At 45.7% G+C, this 16332-nt stretch overlaps 1 protein-coding gene across 6 annotated transcripts in view; it reads left to right on the top strand.

Moving 5' to 3' along the window:
• Ets65A (DNA-binding protein D-ETS-3) overlaps positions 1-16332 on the top strand; it is a 149951-nt gene that overhangs the window by 114231 nt on the left and 19388 nt on the right. For all 6 annotated transcript variants that reach the window (XM_071680231.1, XM_071680233.1, XM_071680234.1 and 3 more), the window contains one exon: positions 9222-9293. In XM_071680231.1, coding sequence (XP_071536332.1) covers positions 9222-9293 — 72 coding nt within the window. The remainder of the gene's footprint in view (positions 1-9221; positions 9294-16332) is intronic.

The raw sequence follows: 16332 nt of genomic DNA, 5'->3' as shown, positions 1-16332 counted from the left end.
CACCATCCGCAAACACATTCAGGTAGGGAGTCCATCTGGTAAGGTATTTACATAGATCAAGAAGAATAATGGTTCCAGGATCGAGTCTTATGGCACACTGTTGCTGAGACACACACACACACGCACGCACGCACACACACACACACACACACACACACACACACACACACACACACACACACACACACACACACACCACGCCCGCCTCTGCTCTCATCGTTCAACAGATCTTCCATACGTTAAAAAATCGCCACAGGTCTGGCGCATCTGTTAAGTTGGTATATGACGCGTTCTACGATACTTTTACATGTTTTATGTTATAAGGTGTCCTGTGTGTGTGTGTGTGTGTGTGTGAGAGAGAGAGAGAGAGAGAGAGAGAGAGAGAGAGAGAGAGAGAGAGTGAGGGGGGGGTACTGAAATGCGGGTTGTCCACACCCAAGGGTAATTCAGACCTAAGTGCCCCCCACAACAGACACACAAACCATCCCAGAAGCTTCAGTAATTCCGCCGCGGGTACTGACATGGCAGGTCATCATCGCCCTCACATGCATGAAAATGGAAATCGCAGAATATGGCAAATCTCACGAGAACTGGCCGCTCCTTTCCTCCACTCACGACAGAAGAAAATGTTTGGTGTGTTGTGCTCTGGACAGCCGTGATATGGGGAAGACTCACAAGATAAGAGAACTACCTCACTGCAAGACATGAACGGGGGAACCTTCTCGAAACGTGTGTGTGTGTGTGTGTGTGTGTGTGCGTGTGCTGGGGGATGGGATGGAGTGGAGTGTTGACGTCACAGAGGCCGGTCATCAAGACGGTCACCCTCTTATTGGATCTGAACCAGTCGACCGCTAAGCGAGGTGAGGGACACGTTCTGTGTTCCTTCCCGACCCTCACAAGTTCCCGCCCAATCCTTCCCGACCCTCACAATTCCCGCCCAATCCTTCCCGACCCTCACAAGTTCCAGTCAAAACTGACAGAAGAAACTGTGTCACAACATACACACCAGAGCTATGTATATTTCGTCACTATTAGAATTCCACTGAATTATACTTAAGGTTATGTACCGTTTTACATGTGTCATCAGTGTAGAATAAGGTTTACGGGTTGGCTTCTTTATGAGAGAGAGAGAGAGAGAGAGAGAGAGAGAGAGAGAGAGAGAGAGAGAGAGAGAGAGAGAGAGAGAAGCAACTGGTGTTGACCAAAGGGGATTGTGAGGAGGGGGGGGGTTCCAGGGAGTCTTGTCTAATGGTTCAGCCTCTCGATCGCTCAAGACAAAGAAGAGAGAGAGAGAGAGAGAATTTCGAAACGATCACACAAAGGTCCAGTCAGCGTCACAGGGTCTTTACGATGGCAGGTGATGAATCACTCAGTAAGAAAACCTTGACATTTAACGTATTTATTCCAGGATTGAAATTGGAAAATCAGTGTACTGGAGGAATTATGTTGGGCCTAACTCAACGACCGAAGGGACGCCACCGCGGCCGGACTGAGCGAAAAGCTGAGAAATGTTTTAAAAAGAATGATTGTGTTGACCGAAGGCCTCCCTCCACCAAGCGTGAGGCCTCACCCTTACAAGGGGGGTGTCCAAGTGGACGTGCCGGGGGGGTGGGGGGGATGTCACCCTTGTCAGAGGGGAGATGACCATTACATATATGGAGTCTCGTTGAAGGGAAAAAATACAGATTTACATATAATTTGGATAATCAGTTGTATTACTCATCTTGATCTCATATGTACTGTATTCATCCATCATTGATTTATAAATTACCGTCTACAATAGAGGCTCAGGTGGTCAAGTGGTTTGCATCACTGATCGTAACGCATTCAATGGGTTTTCAGCAGCCAGAGGGTCAACTGGTCGCGGGAGTCTGTCCGCAGTCAACCCTGCTGTTCATCCTTCCCTCGGAACTGGTCGATAAATTGGCCACCTGTCTTTGAGTATTATATATATATATATATATATATATATATATATATATATATATATATATATATATATATATATACGTTCGCTCATTGATCTGCCTGTGCTTTTCCAGCTAGCGTTACGACCCTTGAGCACGACATCATCCTTTGACTTGCCCGTAAGGATAAGGATCAGGTTAGAGGTCAGGCCATCATACCCCAAGGGTCGTTGCATCTCCCTCAGGGGTCCACTGCCGCCGTGGTTTACGTTATGAAAATTAAAAGTGCGTCAAGACGTAGTACGTTAAATTTCCTTGCCTTCAAGTAGTCCATGTCTTTTGTTACAAGTTTATCAACTAACCTAGTGGGTTGTCACTATACTACCACTGTAATCCACACTAAACAGCACAGTAAGCCAGTGTAGGAGCGAACCCCTACCACGTTTTCCTAATGTAACACACTGTGAAATATATCGTACCATCCTGACTCTTACATCACACTACAACTAACTCCTCTACGAGAGTAGGATAAAGAGTTCCATATCAGAAGAAACATCGCGACAACGACAATGAATAAAGAAAAGAAAAAAACTTGGTGTCGAGTAGCACATGGTAAGCGGGCTGTGGGCGACCATTGTTAAGACTCAGTGAAGCGTCGTCCCCTGCTTCACACACCCCACCCCCCACGCGGCGCCCCAGCCACCACGTCTAGGACGCCCACTTTATAAAATTACTAGTTTTTTCTCTTCATTTTCTCAGTTGATATTGTCTAGCTGTTTCGACATGTATAAATCAATGCCTTTATACTCGTCTTAAGTAATGCGGCGTCGTAATACTATATTTCGTCGTCAGGAGGACAAAGAAAAATCTTTGAGGTATACAATTTTCGGTTTGGAACGTAAAATTCTTTTTTATTGTATATGAATATGTATATTTACCAAGTGACGCTCCAGCTAAACTCCCTCTTTGCATATTACTTGCCATAATGTCAGGGAACAAGGGTAAAGTGTTGTCTGTTTTTTAATGAACTTTTGTTCCAATGTCGCTATTTACACTTGAAGCGTTTAAAAAAAGTAATTGAGTAAATATCTAATACACAGCGGGCCGGTATATCGTTAGGGGTACAATGCTACTATGTACTCACGAACGTTCTATTATGTTGTCGTGTCAGTATAGAAAAAAAAATATAGGTACTCAAGAGTAAATCCTCTGCTGCTTTGCATGCAAGAGACGTGCCAGTATTTGGTAGTCGGCAACTGCACCATACCTACGTCACGGGAGCCGGCGTGACGTCACCAGCATCCAATTTGCTCGGGCCGTCGGCGGCTCCAGTATCACTTTCCACTTGCTAAAGAGATTATCCACATTCTTACATCCGTTTTTACGAGAGAGGAACTCTCTAAAAACGGCCGAATTGGATGTTTCGGGGGAGTGCGTGGCCGGCTCATTTGCCGCTCCTTAACCACCTAGTGATGACGGCCGCGTCCGAAACCGTCGTAAAAGCCTCGATTATCTGGAGACGGGTGACACACGCACACACACACACACACATCTTTATGGCTTGTTCTCCGGATCCCAGGGTGTCTCCACCATCTTGTGTCCGGGGGCCTCCGGTCCCGTGGGTGATTTGTTTTTGTTGGTCGGGTGTATACATACATAATGAGTCCATCGTTTCCCTGCTTCTGATTCTAGCGCTGTCGTAACTTCTGGAAGCCACAGTAGATAGATGATATACGTATGTATTTTTCATACCTACATATCCTTTGACAGTAACGCTGACCCATGTTCGAGATCTGGACGAGGCTCTCGGCCCACAGCCAACCTAGCTGTTCATCCTATTATTTGGTCTGTAAATGGGTTCAAGGCTAAAGCTAAAGTGTGTGTTTGTAAATGCAAACACAATAACAAAGACACGGTACTTAAACGAGGATAGGAGACGGGCAACACGAGTGTGAAACTGAGGACGTATACAGATGCTCTTAACTGGTTCCATGTGAATGTTCAGGATGGTCATGGGGGGAAGGTTGCCCCCGACTACATACCAGTGTGTAGGGAGCGTTGACTGTAGGATACTGGAAGAGAAAATCGCAAAACATTTAGGTAACTACGTGGCAAAACGAGGACCACTTGAACTAGTGAAAGGTCACGTGTGACGAACCTGTTAGATTACTGTGAGAGAGAGGGAGTGAGCTTCGTGTTAGACAAAAGAAAACGTTGGGTGGATTGTGAGCATCTGGAGTGCCAGAAAGCATTTGACACTAACCCACACAAGATGCGGTAGAGAAGCTGGATCTTCAGGCTGGAATGACTGAAAGGTCGCAGGTCAGAAGAAATTTCTCGACTTGGGTTGAGGTCACCAGTGGTGTACCACAGACCCAGTCCGACGACCATCACTCTTTGATCACTGTATAATGACGTGCCAGAATGACTCTGGACTCGTCCTTATTGATGTGGAGGTCATGAGAGAAAGTGTAAGTGTTCAGTGCTGTTGCAACAGGTGACATGAGAATGTAAACAAGATGTTGAGGACCCGACTTAATGAGGCTGAGCCATGGTTATGAAGGATCTCGATACTGATGATGTTATGAAGTTGTAAATAACCTTCAGGAATGTGTGTGTGTGTGTGTGTGTGTGTGTGTGTGTGTGTGTGTGTGTGTGTGTGAGGGAAGTGGATGGGAGTGCACATGGTACCTCACTGTCTCCAGAACCCCACTTGAGGGGAACACTTGTGAAAGTGTCTGCAGCCTTGAGGGTGTCATTATGGACAACATACACAAGTTGAAGAAAATTCAAGAAATGCGGCCCCATTGTGGATAACAATCTCCCGCTCAATACTTATAGGTAATTACACACACACACACACACACACACACACACACACACACACACACACAGGGGGAGGGAGGGACCAGAGCTAACTACTGGCGCGAATGATCTAGTTTCAGAGGGACTGATGGGGTGGGGGTGAGGTTGTGAGGGGTGTGGTGTCAGGGGGGTGAGGTTGTGAGGAATAAGACACACCGACGTGACGATGAGGTGGGGAGTTTGTAGTGAGGGATGGGTTTGTGAGTTATGGTTACTCATTAGTGAGGGATGAGGTGTTAGTGGCGAGGGAGGTGCCGGCGTTACGTCAAAAAAATAAGTTAAGATTGTTTCGGAAGAAGATCTTTAGACAGACGTAGCCTTGTGTACACTGTGCGGGTCATGAGAGAGAGAGATGGTACCAGAAGCTTGCCTCCACGTAGTTTACTAGTTACCTTGTGATCACATTACCCATATTACAGCAGTCCTTACATGTTTATAGCAGCTTATAGTGTACTTCAACCAAATGGCTTATCATTTCGTGGGTGATTAATGTGAGCTGCTTGCTTGTTGGTCGACCTGACTTAAGAAAGCTGACGAGTAACAGATGGTGGAGGGAAGGATGAAGGAATTAAACCCTCGTGAGCTTGGCTGTACATACGGGGAGAGGAGGCATGATAACGGTCGAGCCTCGCTCGTGTGTGGTACGGGAAGTTCATACGTGGAGGGATGATGGAGGGTAATGTGTGGGACAGAACCGTGAGGGACACCGGTCTTAACGAGAGGGATAATTCGCTCCATCAACGACTATCGTGATGGAAGGACTAGAAAATGAACTATACTTTAGATGAAAGAGAGGAGTGGAAACGCTGAAGGAGGAGTGTTTACTAAACAGGTGTTTGTGCAGCACGCCGTCGAATTCCTCCCTCGCAAATGTCGAGGCCGAGGAGATGCCTCGTTAAGCAGACAATCTCACTGTCGTCACTTAACACTTATAGACAAACATTAATCCTTTAAATCCCGTGTGTTTTCCTCCGTCGGTCTCAACCGCCCACAACCCTACACAAGAAATGGGAAAAGTTTTAATCACACTTGACCGTCTTCACTAACTAGGACGTCCCCCACCACACACACACACACACACACACACACACACACACACACACACACACACACACACACACTCCTGACGAAGACCCCAAACATTCTGGTCGACTCCCCAGAGCAGACCAGACGAGGAGAGACATCCACTCCAGCACTATACACCTCAGGAGGCGGAGCTGCAGACTCCCGGCCAATCTGTTATCCAATTTCAGCGCCAACGCTTCACAACCCATACAAATGTTTGCTCCACGGGGGGAGGGGGAGAGGGTCGGGTGGTTAGGAGGGCAGTGGCGCATACGTAACGCGGTAAAATATGGGTACGCGTTCGAGTCTGGGTGTCGGGAAGGAGGCTTGGGGGTTGGGAGAGGGAGGGAAGTGATAATGTAAATGGAAAAGGAGGGAGGAGTATGGAAGGAGGAGACAAAGAGGGTAAAACATAATGAAGGAGAAACGGTAAATACTCCACGTGCAGGAAGTCTTGGGAGGATAGATGGAGGTAAGTAGTGGGAAGGAGGGATAGCTGGTGTGCGGAGGGACGTTACATGGATGGAAGGAGAACAAGAACGAAAATTATAAAAGACAGAGACACATGGGAGAGATGAAGTGGATGTAGAGTGAGTGCGGAAGAGATGCGAAGAGGGAAATGAAGACATTAAGACGGTAAAAGCTAGACATACGAGGAGAGAGACGGCATGAACACCGGAGAGACATAGAAGAGAGATAGGCGGTTGTGGAAGAGATATAAGGCCACAGGGAGAGATAAGGGACGTGTGTAGTGCTAGCTGGGTATTATGACATGACCCGTGCCCAGGCTGGAGACGGTGAGGGAGACCTGGACCTGTGGGGAGAGGGACCTGGACCTGAGGGGAGAAGGACCTGGACCTGAGGGGAGAGGGACCTGGCGTGAGGGAAGAGGGACGTGGACTGAGGGGAGAGGGACCTGGACTGAGGGGAGAGGAGGCCACACAGGAAGCGGCAGATGAGAGGAAGAGCCGGGAAGGGGAAAAATCAGTGGTGTATGTGTGATGGGACACGGGAGGAGCCGGGCAGACTAGATAGACAGACTGATGTATAGACAGATAAAAACACACACTCACAAGCGAGACATAGAAGAGTAGTCTTTACGACGAGGTTTTGCCAAGAGGAAGGGCTAACGCGTAAAGCTTACCGCAAGAAAATCTAGAGTTACGAAGAACGAGTCGTGTGAGTTACGTGGGAGATGAAGAGATGCGATGTTTGTGCAGTGAAAGCCAGGAGCCCACGTGTGGGGTGAGGTAGACACAAAAAAAATGCCAACTTGGGCACAGGAGTGACGCTTGATAGCCACTGAAGTTCCGTGTCTTTGCGCAGCCATCACTAACCCCTCGCGATAACCAAGCGTTGCAAAGGTGAAAATAATTGACGGGGAAACAAGTAGACATAAGAGGTACACACGGGTACGTACACTGGCCGCCACGTACAGAGGTGTACACGTCCTGAGATGCACACTGTAATAGACAGGAAGTGGCGGGGGAGCACAGCCCAGGGTGGCCAGAATGACGAGACCCGTGAAGCTACTGTATCCTCAGCATGATGCAGTGTCCTGGCCCTGGGGCGTGGGGGTGAGGGCCTCCCGCTGGGATGTGTGGGTGAGTGCCTAGACCTGGTTAAGAGGGTGTTGCGTCGTATATATGGCCAACACGTATAATGCAAGGCGATATGAAATATACTGACGACATGATTACATGGACGGTATCGCGCGCGCGCACAATCACACACACACACACACACACACACACACACACACACACACACACACACACGGCCAGAGTCAGAACATTGTTTAAAAGTCACTGGAGCATAGTGGGAGGAGGGGAGAGTGAGAGGGTCCTGGGCATCTGTCTTGTGAAGCTCTCAAGATGGCCTCTTTTGGAGGCTCACAGGTGGCGCTGCTCGTGTTTTGGAGGGGAGGCTCAAGATGTTTTCTTTCCTCGTTTGGAGGCGGTGTTATCTCCTGTGACAAGAGTATGTTTGTTTGGAGGTACAGTTGGGTGACTGAACCCGTTGTTTTGGAGTTTTTAGATGTTTTGTTTCTTTTGAGCAGTCCTGGAGAGGGGTAGATGTCTTCCCGTAACACACACACACAGTTATCATGTACACATGCAAAAACACACTAACGAGTACGTATTCATTACACAGACACACGTACAAAATACGCACATAAACAAACATATAGATACACCACGTACAAACACATGTACACATAACTCACATGTACACACAAGACTCTCTCTCTCTCTCTCTCTCTCTCTCTCTCTCTCTCTCTCTCTCTCTCTCTCTCACACACACACACACACACAGGACAGATGCATAACAAAGCGGACGAGACCACTGTCGGAGAGGGGGAGGTAGGGTAGGACAATAGAGCTAACAGGTGCGTCTCTTTCACTGTCCTTTTTTCCCCTCTTGGCAACATTGTTTATGTTTGGACGGGTTTTGTCTGCAGGGAGGGGGGGGGGGGGATCTGGTCTCTGTACCGTCTTTCTTCGTACCTCTTGTCTTTACGATTTTATTTCAACATTATCATTATTTTATCACACTCGTTGTAGGTCTCTCTCTCGTGTTAAGGATTTTTCCCATATTTTCCTTCTTTAACTTTTATCGACACATTTCTGTGGCTTTCTCTTCCTCGGTACATTTTCGACTCTTGTGAATTTGGTTTCTCTCGTCTATACTTTGTCTTCCTTTACTTTCCAGTGTCGCGTTACTTTCTTCCTTTCTAACTCGAAGAGAATATTGTATTGTATCATTTCAAACCTGTATTTTAACGTAATACTGACAATTCCCTTTTTTTTCCTATGATTAAACAGAACCATAAAACTAATCTCTAAATATATTCAAAATTTAGATGTAATTAAAATCCCGCTAATGATTTGAATGAACTTTCCAGAATTCGTATTTTTGGGTCATGACCTTCCAGCGTCCCTGGATTGTTGTGTTGTATACTGGAACATAACACGTTTAAATTCTTCATTATACGTTCATTATCTTCATTACACTGTATGTTAGCCTGTGTATCACATGTACGACACCTCGTCTACGGGTGGTGAATGTTACTTTGAGACATGTATGGCCAGAATACATTGTATGAGTATAATGGTCAGTATGTGGCATCAGGAAATATACTTCTTGTATACGTGTACACTTTCTACATATGGGATACTTACTGGTGTTTGTTTATATATGATGCATACAAACATTCTACGAAATATATTTACATATGTGTTATATGTTGTACAAAAACATAATGTGCGTGAAATATGTCCATACTTACTGTGTGTGTGAATATATATATATATATATATATATATATATATATATATATATATATATATATAATATACTAAATTCGTTTTCTGTGTACCTTAGGCTACCCACACAACAGCTTGGGGATGACCAAGTCTTCCCTGGACGCCCACAGCCCACACCTTCGTCAGCCAGGTACGTTCCTCATGCCGTTTTCTTCCAGTCAGTCACATATTTTGTTGAACCGTCATCCCTTTTTACCTACTCCATTGACCAGTTTCTGTACTCCATCATCACGTTTTCTTTCGGTTTTGTCATTCGTTTGAATTTGTGTTGTCACATGTAACCCATTGTCAGTCGTTTAATGGCATCCATTTCGTCATCATGTCCTACCATTGAGTATTAACGATACCATTACCCATTTTACGGTATTTTGACTATATTTTTCGTCCGAATACCCGAATGTAGCTTCACCACATTTTTGGATGTCACACAGGTCGTTTTCTTTCAACCTATTGAGTCTGAATTGGTATATCTCATTTCTTATCAGGAGGCTATGCTATCTGACCTAGGGTGTGTTGGGGTGGGGAGTTTTTGCTCAAGGGTCGTACCTTCGTGCTCACAGGTCGTAGCGTCGTGTTCACCAGGTCGTAACGTCGTACTGAGGAGGACAAACCACTGTTAACGACTGGATCAACGGGTCTAGTGGGGAAGAGGGTGAAGTGTTGATGGGGGGGGGGGGGGGGATAAGGGCGATCACAACATATCACTTACTAAACAAACTCGACCATCGCCCCTGACACACCACACCACCACCACCACCAGTCTGGCCTCCCCAGATCTGCGCCACAGTAGCACTGGCAATCTGCTTCTCGTTCTTAACAATGTCATGTCAGGTTTGGTGGAAACGAGAGAGAAATGATGATGATCAGATAGATAGACAAATAGATTTGTCAGTAGAACCTTTTTATAAATCATTGGATTGATAGATGCACATATACATATGTAGAAGTGATTGACTGATGAATAGTTTTCAGCTCACAATTTGATACAAACATATTACAGATAATGATATGATACGCCTTTACTGATCTTTATTCAGCAGTTTTTTGAACACACACATATTATATATATATATATATATATATATATATATATATATATATATATATATACTTTGTCGCTGTGTCCCGCGTTAGCGAGGTAGCGTAAGGAAACAGACGAAAGAACGGCCCAACCCACCCACATACACATGTATATACATAAACGCCCGCACATGTACATATACATACCTATACATTTCAACGTATACATATATACATACACAGACATATGCATATATGCACATGTACATATACATGCTGCCTTCGTCCATTCCCGCCGCCTCACCGTTACACTTAAAATATTGTGATCCTTTCCTATATATATATTTTTTTTTTTCATACTATTCGCCATTTCCCGCGATAGCGAGGTAGCGTTAAGAACAGAGGACTGGGCCTTTGAGGGAATATCCTCACCTGGCCCTCTTCTCTGTTCCTTCTTTTGGAAAATTAAAAAAAAAAAAAAAAAAAGAGAGGGGAGGATTTCCAGCCCCACGCTCCCTTATCCTATATATATATATATATATATATATATATATATATATATATATATATATATATATATATATATATAAAGCTGTCATCAGTAGTTTATTTGATCTGTTTGTTTTACTTACGCATATGTTTGAACAAAGTAACAATTGAGCACGTCGGTACGACGTTTGATAACAAGGGTCGTACCACAGGAGGAAGATCAAACCATCACATATTGTCCACGTAACAATGAAAAGTCACAACAAAACCCCTTAAACCTGACCATGACCGGAAACCATAACTTAACAAAACCAAAAATAAGAAAAAAAAAAATGCTTCCTTTCACACAAACCCACAGCAGCGGGGCCCAGCGGGAAACGGGATGCGAACCCGGGTGTTGGGTGACCACTGGTAAGAGATCCGTCACGCTGAGTGCGTGGGCAAGTGTGTGGTCGACCGTACGACACACACACTTAACTGCGCTTGTTTGTTTACGTCGGAGTCGCCGTGGTGGGGGTCCCTTTGCCGATGGCCAGACTCGTCTTAACAACCTAGTTCTGATAGAGAACGGGGTAGTTAAGGGGCTGTTTAGAAGTGATTGTTATAGTTGATGTTGTAGTAGAGTCTACGGTGTGGTGTTTGTAGAGTTAGAGATAGGTTGTTAGGGGCAGTTAGTAATAATGGCTGATGTAATACAGTTCAGAATATAATGTTTGATTAATGAAGATCTTGCTTAGGAATTTGTTTAGTCTTCTACTAGACTGGGGCTCGAGTGGATTGGAATTGTAAGTTTATGATATATTATTTACTCTTAATCTTAACGGAATATACAGCGGCGTCATAGTGGCGAGAGGCCTTTTCAGAGTACCACTGTTACTAGGGCAGGGCCGTCACAGTGGGGAGAACCCATATATATCCCAGTTGTAGGCCAGGTGATTACATCCTTTAGCACGGCTCTGCGAACCTTGGGTATGACCTGACCCTTGTAGGTCAGAGGTCATTATAGTGGAGGGTCCTCCCGTCGTGATCAAGGGGTTAATTACCTAGAATATAGCGTTGTTAACGAGGGATTAGAATAGTGACCTGTACACTTTAAGTATTTTTTAATTTACTTGTTGATTGTAGAGGTTTATTATCATTATCGATAATAGCAATTGTAGTATTTGCTACATTTTTACAATATTCACATTTCGGTGGAGTGAGTTTGGTTACACTAATTTACAATTACCCAGACGATTTAGTTCATTATGCAGATTTACACATAACAGAGTTACATCTTTCCATTCGTTCTTAATTTCCAAATCACATTCACGAAGTTTCCCCGACATGGTCGAGATTTCCCCCCCATACAGAAGCAATTTCTCCCCCGCCGAGGCCTCGATCATCCTCCATATGGCGTCGGGGAAAGACTTGGGCAAAAAAATTCTCCACAACGGGTGACAGTGGGTGTGCTGTCTCCACACCTCGTGAACCAACAGTAATTAACCTCTAATGACCCGATCAACAGGACGTAACGGCGGCATAATGCCAGCTATAGACGGGTCAGAACCAGAAGGGCCCGGAGATCGGATCGATTCGGTACTGATTCGATTTTGTTTTGTCTCATTGTTTGGAAGTTTTGGTCCGTCGTGTTTGTCTAGCAGGTGTTTCTCTAATCTTGTTATCGAGGCTTTTATATTTAGGTTGTAGGGGTTGTAGGGTCTTCTTTATACACAATAATGGGTAGGAAAACAGTCATATTGGCAGTAGAAAGTTATGTGTGGACCCAGCATTGTTTAGACTTAGCCCATGTTCTCATATACATTTTCTTGTTCTGCTATGTTATCCCTCCTGTATTACTACATTGCTAGGTTGCTGTCCTGCCGTTATTATTATATTCTTCTTGCAGTAATCACTATCCTGTGGAGTGGTCTGTACCTCAAATAAGTATAGCACTTTCTCGTACCGAGTAAGAAGCCTATGGAAATGAACGATGCAGATGACAGTATTTCTGCTGTGACGACTCTCTCTCTCTCTCTCTCTCTCTCTCTCTCTCTCTCTCTCTCTCTCTCTCTCTTAGTTCAGCCACCCAGGAACACACTTTTTTCTGGCCCCCGTAGCTTCAAGGCTGCGCTCTAAGAGGGAGCAAGGTGAGGTGGGTTCCTTCGAAAGCGGGAGCGTCTGTGATGGCGCCGTACTCTTTTCCGTCATGTTACGATGGTCCGTCCTCACTTGGAGAGGGTCACGGTTTTTGTGGGCGGGGTTCAGTGGGTGGTGGAGGGTTCAGGTGGTGTATGGGTGGGTGGTGGAGGGTTCAGGTGTATTGTGGGTGGGGTTCAGTGGGTCGTCGGCGGCTCAGGTGCAGTGTGGGTGGGGTACAGTGGGCGGGGAAAGTTTAGGTGTAGCGTGGGTTAGGTGAGTCGGGTGCAGGTGCAGGGGCGCTAACTAACCCAGCAGCGGCACGTGACCCGCCTCCCTGCCCTCCTGCCAATGCACGCGCGCCTGCACGGAATGTATAATGCCCTACCGAACAGCTTGGTTGATCAACTCCCTCCCATCCAGTTACCCCTCCCGAGGGGGAGGGGTCATTGTTCTGTGTTCACATAACCGGTGGTATATTGTGCCCAGGTGAACATGACCAAGATACGACCTTTAGGTATTATGGCCTGACCTTTGACCTTTTTGCCCTGAAGGGTTAGGTCAAAGGTCAAGCAGTCATACTCATGGGTCGTCCTTCAAGCTTACGAGAACTAATTTAAAAAGTATATTGATAATGAATGGTATTTAAGTCATGTAATCTTATTGTATCAAGATTGTTTATTTTGAGCTTTCAGTTGTCTTTGTAATTGCATTCTGTCATTGTTGCATTTATATTTCTCTGTGTGACGTGTAGGTCTTAGTTGTTTGCTCGGAAACTGTAAATGAAATGACATACATCCTATTGTGAGGAGTCTCGGTAAACCAGGTCATGTTAGGTCAACCTAATCAGCTCGGGGGTCACGGGTGGGTAGGTGCGCACTGGGCCACGACGCAGACTACGGGGGACCCACTCTTATTATCACCAGTTTATCCATTATAATTATGACGTGTTATTTACTACTTGTTATCACATGTGTAATGTTATTTCTAAGTACGATATTCCACATCAAACTGTCACATTCATGACTGAGGACTTGAATACAAACAACATGTTGGTTAAATCTGTTAATATTGCGGTGTGAATGACTGGAATGTAACGGTATTCAAATATGCGAATCCCTGGCGCTGTACATGTGCCAGCCAGCTCATTACCATACTCATGCAAATTAGCGTAATTACGAGGGCCCGGCCCCCCTCCTCGGCGTAGTTATTACGCCTGCCTGCTAACCTCTGTGCTCGCTGTACGCTGCGTAGCGCGTTCAGCCCAACACGAACGCCGGGTCGGTGGCTGTGATTGGCCCAACCTCCCGTGCGAACCGTTACCCCAGCAGCCAGTGATGTGCGCCAGTTAGACTGTGTGTGTGTGTGTGTGTTTAAGAACGATCACTGAGCCAGTCTAGTTATGTTTCGTTATTACCTCGGATGATGATTCGCTGCTTCTTTGACATCACAATGTAAGAATTACATTGTATGTCGTTGTCACCGAAAGTCCAGACATTCGCACATCTTAAAGGCTCTCGTAACCTTAAGTGTACCGGTCCGTCATCTCGCGGTCCAGCCGGTCCATCATCTCGCGGTCCAGCCGGTCCGTCATCTCGCGGTCCAGCCGGTCCATCTCAAGGCGGACACAATGCCCTCCAGCCAAGCGGAGGCCTAGCATTCCCTATCTGGCAGTAATAGAAACGCCATATCTCTCTCAATTTTCTCCCAGCCAGACATAAATTGGGGTTTTATTACGGATTGCTCTTCTGCCTGGCTTGTTTTAGTTCCAGCTCACAGTCCATTACTTCTGAGAGGCAATGCAGCGCCCGAGGGGGAGGAGGGGGACTCGAACCCTGTCTTACCAGAAAAGCCTCCCCTCCCAGGAAGAAGTGTATTTTTGATGTCAAACTGAGTATATAGAACTCAGCCTGACACACTGAGCAAGACTGATTGATGCGTTGATTATGAGAGTTATATTTAATCAGGGTCGTGGGAGATGAAATGATCTTAAATCCCCGGGAAAGACGACGCGTCTGGGGACGTAAAACAAAGAAACATCGACGAAATCCAGCCACCCTTTCCCCGGCGTCTCTGTCCGCCGTCTTAATGCACCCCCGCTGTTAGCTCTCTCCCTCATTCCCTCTATTTGGTCTTTCTCTCTCATCAATTGTCTTTGGGCCTCCCCTTTCACGTCAACAATTGGCGTGATTCAGCCGCGTACTGGCCTGATCCGCAATCAACGGTCAATTAGGGGTATCGGAGCCCCACTAAAAGGATCCAACGCCACTGAACGGCGTTCCAGCCTTTGAATCTATTGTTTTGCGCATTATTGGCTTGGGTGTGTTGCGTAAGTCAACTGTGTACCCAACAGCTTTAAGCAAAGATTAAAGAGTCTTATTCTATGTGTTAATGGCATAATAAAACTAATACAATAAACGGGTCTCCTTTACTGGAAGATAAATGAGCAAAAAAACTATTTTTCAGTAAATTCACTGGAAGTTTCGTCTTCCACTGTGAGAGAAGTCTCCAGCAAACGACCTGGGGATTAACAGTTAAAATCAGTTCAGCATTCATCATAAAGACAAAAACCAAAAGGAGAATCGAATCCCCTTCAGGCGATGCTCGACATTGATTTTGGCATTACCACCAGTGTTACGAGAGAACGGGGAAATCCTCTATTCCTCCCAGTACAAGACCATCTATTGTAGCACCTAACGATCCAGGCACTGCATTTACACCTTTAATATCAGTATCATATCTTTAGATATAAGAGACAATACATATAACGTCTTGGTTTAAAGGAACGCCTTAATGCGAAGTCGTTGAGTTGTACGGTACTGGCAACACTGCCGGAGCCCCGCCGCGCCCTAGCTATGAATGGCGGCCAAATGCGACACGGATTTACTAGGCTCAAGTGCTCGGCTTGGGGTCAGGAATTTACTGTTATTCATACGAGAGTTTAATATGTGACTGTTGATGAATCGTAAATGATTATGATCCCTGTCGACGAGACCATCTGCAGGGCGGGCGGCACACTCGCCCTCACACAACACCCGCCGGGGCTGTGCGCGAGAACCTCGGCTTCACTTTATAAAGAAAATTCAAATTTTTTTTTATATTCTTTTACATTAAAGATTCGTTACACATAAGTTCCAGGTTCAACAACATTCAGCTATTTACATCACAAAGTCGATGAATAGCGTTACTATACATGAGGTTTGATCATTAAAGATACAACGATACTTAAGCTTACAAACATAGCGATGACGTATGCGAGCCGTGCCGTGCGTTGATAGGGCGAGAACTAAACATAGCTCAGCCAGCCAATCATGCGGGCCCCACGAGCTACCCTAAGCCGAGCGTGGCTGCCATATTAAATCGTGGCTCAGTGGCTAGGTGAGCTGCTAACGAGTCTCCCTGGGAGAACTTCTCTGATAGTATTATGTGGGGGAAGAGATGCTGTCTCTGGGTATGATTCTGTATACGTGTTTGTTTTTATTGGTTGCCAAAAATGCACCAGGGAAGAATGAAGAAATTAAAGAAAAACAGGAAACGAGGGA

Source organism: Panulirus ornatus, chromosome 31 (genome assembly GCF_036320965.1).
Source record: "Panulirus ornatus isolate Po-2019 chromosome 31, ASM3632096v1, whole genome shotgun sequence".
In the NCBI taxonomy this organism is placed as follows: Eukaryota; Metazoa; Arthropoda; class Malacostraca; order Decapoda; family Palinuridae; genus Panulirus; species Panulirus ornatus.
Note: the sequence above shows the minus strand (reverse complement) of the source record. Positions and strands in the feature narration are given on the sequence as shown.